The sequence below is a fragment of the Echinops telfairi genome, unplaced genomic scaffold, assembly GCF_000313985.2.
Source record: "Echinops telfairi isolate 266 unplaced genomic scaffold, ASM31398v2 ScPeMD7_7457;HRSCAF=8495, whole genome shotgun sequence".
Lineage (NCBI taxonomy): Eukaryota > Metazoa > Chordata > Mammalia > Afrosoricida > Tenrecidae > Echinops > Echinops telfairi.
In genome coordinates, this window is record NW_022111357.1 from 42,046,629 (window position 1) to 42,050,121 (window position 3,493).

The window sequence follows — 3,493 nt, forward strand, 5'->3', positions numbered from 1 at the left end:
CAGAACCTGAATCGGGGCCACGTTTCTCTCGCTGGCGGACTCTTGGTGCGTCTGTTTGGGACACGGGGTGGTTTGCACCTGTGGGTCTCTGGGACTCACGCTGCCACGAGCCCTCTTACTTGCCGGGGTTCTTTGAAGGGTCTGGTCTCCCTGCTTTTACCCATCATCAGGGATGCTCTACTGGTGGGGCTCCCCTTCCCCTTCCCTGCACCTCTCCTCAAGGCCCAAGCTGCCCCCTGCCCAGGGTGGTGGCCCCCTGACATCTGTACCCCCGCACCCAGTCATGTGCACAGAAGGCGTTGGGCAGAGGGGCCCCTACCGGCAGGATGGAGCCCTGGGTCAGACCCCTCCTGCTCCGTTCTGAGCTGGCACTGGCTGGGGAGGGGTGACCCGCCCCCCTGCTCTCCTGGAGCCCTTTGTGTGATGTCTAGTCAGTGTTCATTGTTTCCTGTGGCCCCAAGTGCCAGGTCTGGGCTGGACACAGGGACCCTGAGGCCAGGTGGGGCCCATCCACAGGCTGAGGAAGGTGGGCCAGTGCAGATCTCGGGGTGAGGGAGACACGTCTTGCCTCTGTGTGTGTATGTGTTGGGGGGTGGTGGATGGGGTGCACAGGCCACCTCTGCCCGCTGCAGGGGGTGCCATGGTGTCATTCCACAGGCAGCAGAGACCAGAGGCCCCAGGGCGCTTGTGGGCTGGGGACTGAGCTGAATTCAGCGGGCTCTGCGTGGTGGGCAGTGACTGCCCCACTCTCCTTTGGGTCCCACCACCGGTCCACCCTGAGTGTGGCCCTCGTGGTGGTCGACGTCAGGGGGTGAGACTGTGGGCCTTGTCTCCTGCCCCGCTTGCCTGTGGCCTTGCCTCACTTCCTGCTGACCAGTCATGGCTATTTCAGGGTCAGGGCGGATGAGGAGCTTTCTACTGAGCTTATCCACGCGAGGCCCCTCTATTCTCTAGCTGGCCCTCTGCCCTGGCTGGCCGGGAGAGCTGGGACATCCCGGTCCTGACCCCACGGCTAGGCCAAGGCCGAGATGTGTCTCGCCCTGAGTAACTCTTTAGGAATTCCCAGAGAATTCCCTGCGTTAACCTCAGCTGGTCTGGGTTGGGGTTACATTCCAGCGGTCTTGAGGCGTCTGGCCTTTCCCGTGGGACTCCCCGTCTCCATCTTTCTCCAGGCCCCCCCACGAGGTGCAGAGTGAGAGGATGGAGCTGGTCAGGGCGCTGTGGGGTGCTCAGGTCAGGGGTGCCATTAGGGGGGGTCTCCGGGGACCGAACTTCTGGTAGGCCTGATGGTCTTGCATTTGGGACACATGAGGGTCTCTGGTCTGTACCTGCTGCCAGGTTCCAGTGAGAGGCTTGGGGGTGGGGGTGGGCGGAGCCCACAGGAGCCCTGCTGGGAGGCATGGTTATGCATTGGGTTGCTAACCCCAAGGTCAGCGGTTTGAAGCCACCAGCAGCTCTGTCTGGGGAAAGACGGGGCTCTCTAATTTTGTAGAGAGTCTTGGAAACCCACAGGGGCAGTTCCGCCCTGCCCTGCCGTGCCACTTTGCGTTGGAATTCACTCGATGACAGTGCGTGTTTTAATTCATCCACAGCCCGTCCTGAGGCCAGCTAGAGCCCAAGCGGCAGGCTGGGAAAGGAGATGCTTGGCCCATCCGGACAAAGCCATGGGGTGGGGGACCTTTGAGCATAACCTCAGAGGTGATGACCACACCGGCAGAGAGCAGCAGAGCCTGGGGTCTGGCACACAGTCCCCCAGACCCCCCTCAACGGAGTCTTTGGGCCAGCCTCTCTGGGCCTTCCCTCCTTCAGGCCCAGCCCCCAGGCCTCGGAGAATGCCTGGACATGCCCACGCCCCGGCCCCCCTGGGAGACCTGTGTGCCCTCTGCTCTGGGGTTGGAGCTCTGGACTGACCCTGGGGTGGGGGGGTCCCGTCTCTGAGCTGGTGACACTTGGCTTTCTCTTGGGACACGAAGCTGAGCCAGAGCCCCGGACCCCCAGTCGACCCCAGGGCTCGATCCGGGGCAGCCCCTATGATGGGGAGAGCCTCAGGAAGACCACGTGTCCCCAGGACTATAGCAGGGATCATTTCACCAGGCGGGCCCCCACTTGGGGTCTTAGCTGTGGGATGGATGAGTCAGGGGTCCCCCCTGACCTTGGGGAGGCTGCTGGGCAGAGGGGCACTGTCCTCGTGGTGGGAGTCCCTTCTGGGCTGGAGCTCACTGCCCTCTTTCCTCGCAGATGTGGACGAGTGTGAGGTTGCTAATGGGGGCTGCCAGAGTCACTGCTGCAACACGGTGGGGGGCTTCTACTGCCGGTGCCCCCCCGGCCACCAGCTGCAGGGGGACGGCAAGACCTGCCAAGGTAGGACCCACCCCGACCCTTGCTGCCCCTGCCCACCTCTCTTCCATCTACTCCCCTGGCCCAGGAGTGATGGGGCACTTGGGGACACTGGAAGAGAGCTAATTGCCCAGGGGTCTGGCCACCTGACCTGTGGTCACCCTTCCCAGTATGGATATGCCTGAGGAGGTGGGGCTCTCTGGGCGCGGGCATCGAGCTGGCCCAGGCCTCCCTGCCAGAGGAGTTGCAGGTGAGAGCCCTGCCTGGGGCTTGGCTTGGCGGAGGCTGGGGGTCATGGGCAGGGAGCGCCCTTGAGCTGATGAGCACGGGCCCGAGGACTGGACCACGATGCTCTGAGGACCCAGCTCGATCCTGCGCTAGTAGCCTTTGCCAACTCTGGCTTAGCCTCTGCTTAACTCCCAGTCCTTGGCCTGTCGTCAGTAAATTCAAAACAAGCACACGGAAAGGAAATTCCCCAGAGGAGGAGACAGAGCCGGGAGGACTGAGCGGGAGCCTGGGGGAGAAGGCTTGGGGAGAGTGGGTGTGGGAGCCAGTCCCGATGCGCAGACGAGCCAGACACCCCGGGCTCCCAGGACTTCCCCCTCAGCAGGCACCCAAGAATACTGCAGGAATGCGGCCAGCTGCTCGCTGTCTGCCGAGAGGGCCAGGCCTGCTGACCTGGGCCCGGCTGGGGCGTCTGCCGAGCCAGAGAAGTTCCAGAAACTCGGGGCTTCTGTTTCCAGGTGTTCAAGTGGCCAGTGGGTGGCTTGGGCAGGACCCGGGGGGGTCAGGGCCTACCCTGGCCTGGGGGACAGGATGTGTGTGGACTGAGACAGCACCCACGGAGACCTCGCTCCTCTCTCTTGCTGGTTTTGTGTTGGTTTCCCTTTCTGCAAAGGGCCCCGCCTGTCCCAACCCACAGGACCTGTTGAACGCAGTGGTGCTGGGTGAGGGGTAGGGGGAACCCCCTCCATGGGGCAGCCTGGGGTGAGGAGGAAGGGTCTTGTTCAGGGGGGCTGGGGTGTGCGAGTGCCTGCTCTCCTTTGAGGTGGCTCTGCTGTGCTCGTGTCAAATCCACTGTGACACAGCCCGCCAGCAGCGGGTGCCTGGACATTTTAAAAAGAAGGGGACTAGATGTGGGTCAGGCGTGGGGCTG

General features: G+C 63.2%; 1 protein-coding gene across 1 annotated transcript in view; it reads left to right on the forward strand.

Annotated features, from left to right (window-relative positions):
- The window catches only part of MEGF6 (multiple EGF like domains 6), a 118,527-nt gene that overhangs the window by 51,514 nt on the left and 63,520 nt on the right, over positions 1–3,493 (forward strand). Inside the window, exon 4 of the mRNA XM_045299220.1 lies at positions 2,239–2,361. Coding sequence (XP_045155155.1) covers positions 2,239–2,361 — 123 coding nt within the window. The remainder of the gene's footprint in view (positions 1–2,238; positions 2,362–3,493) is intronic.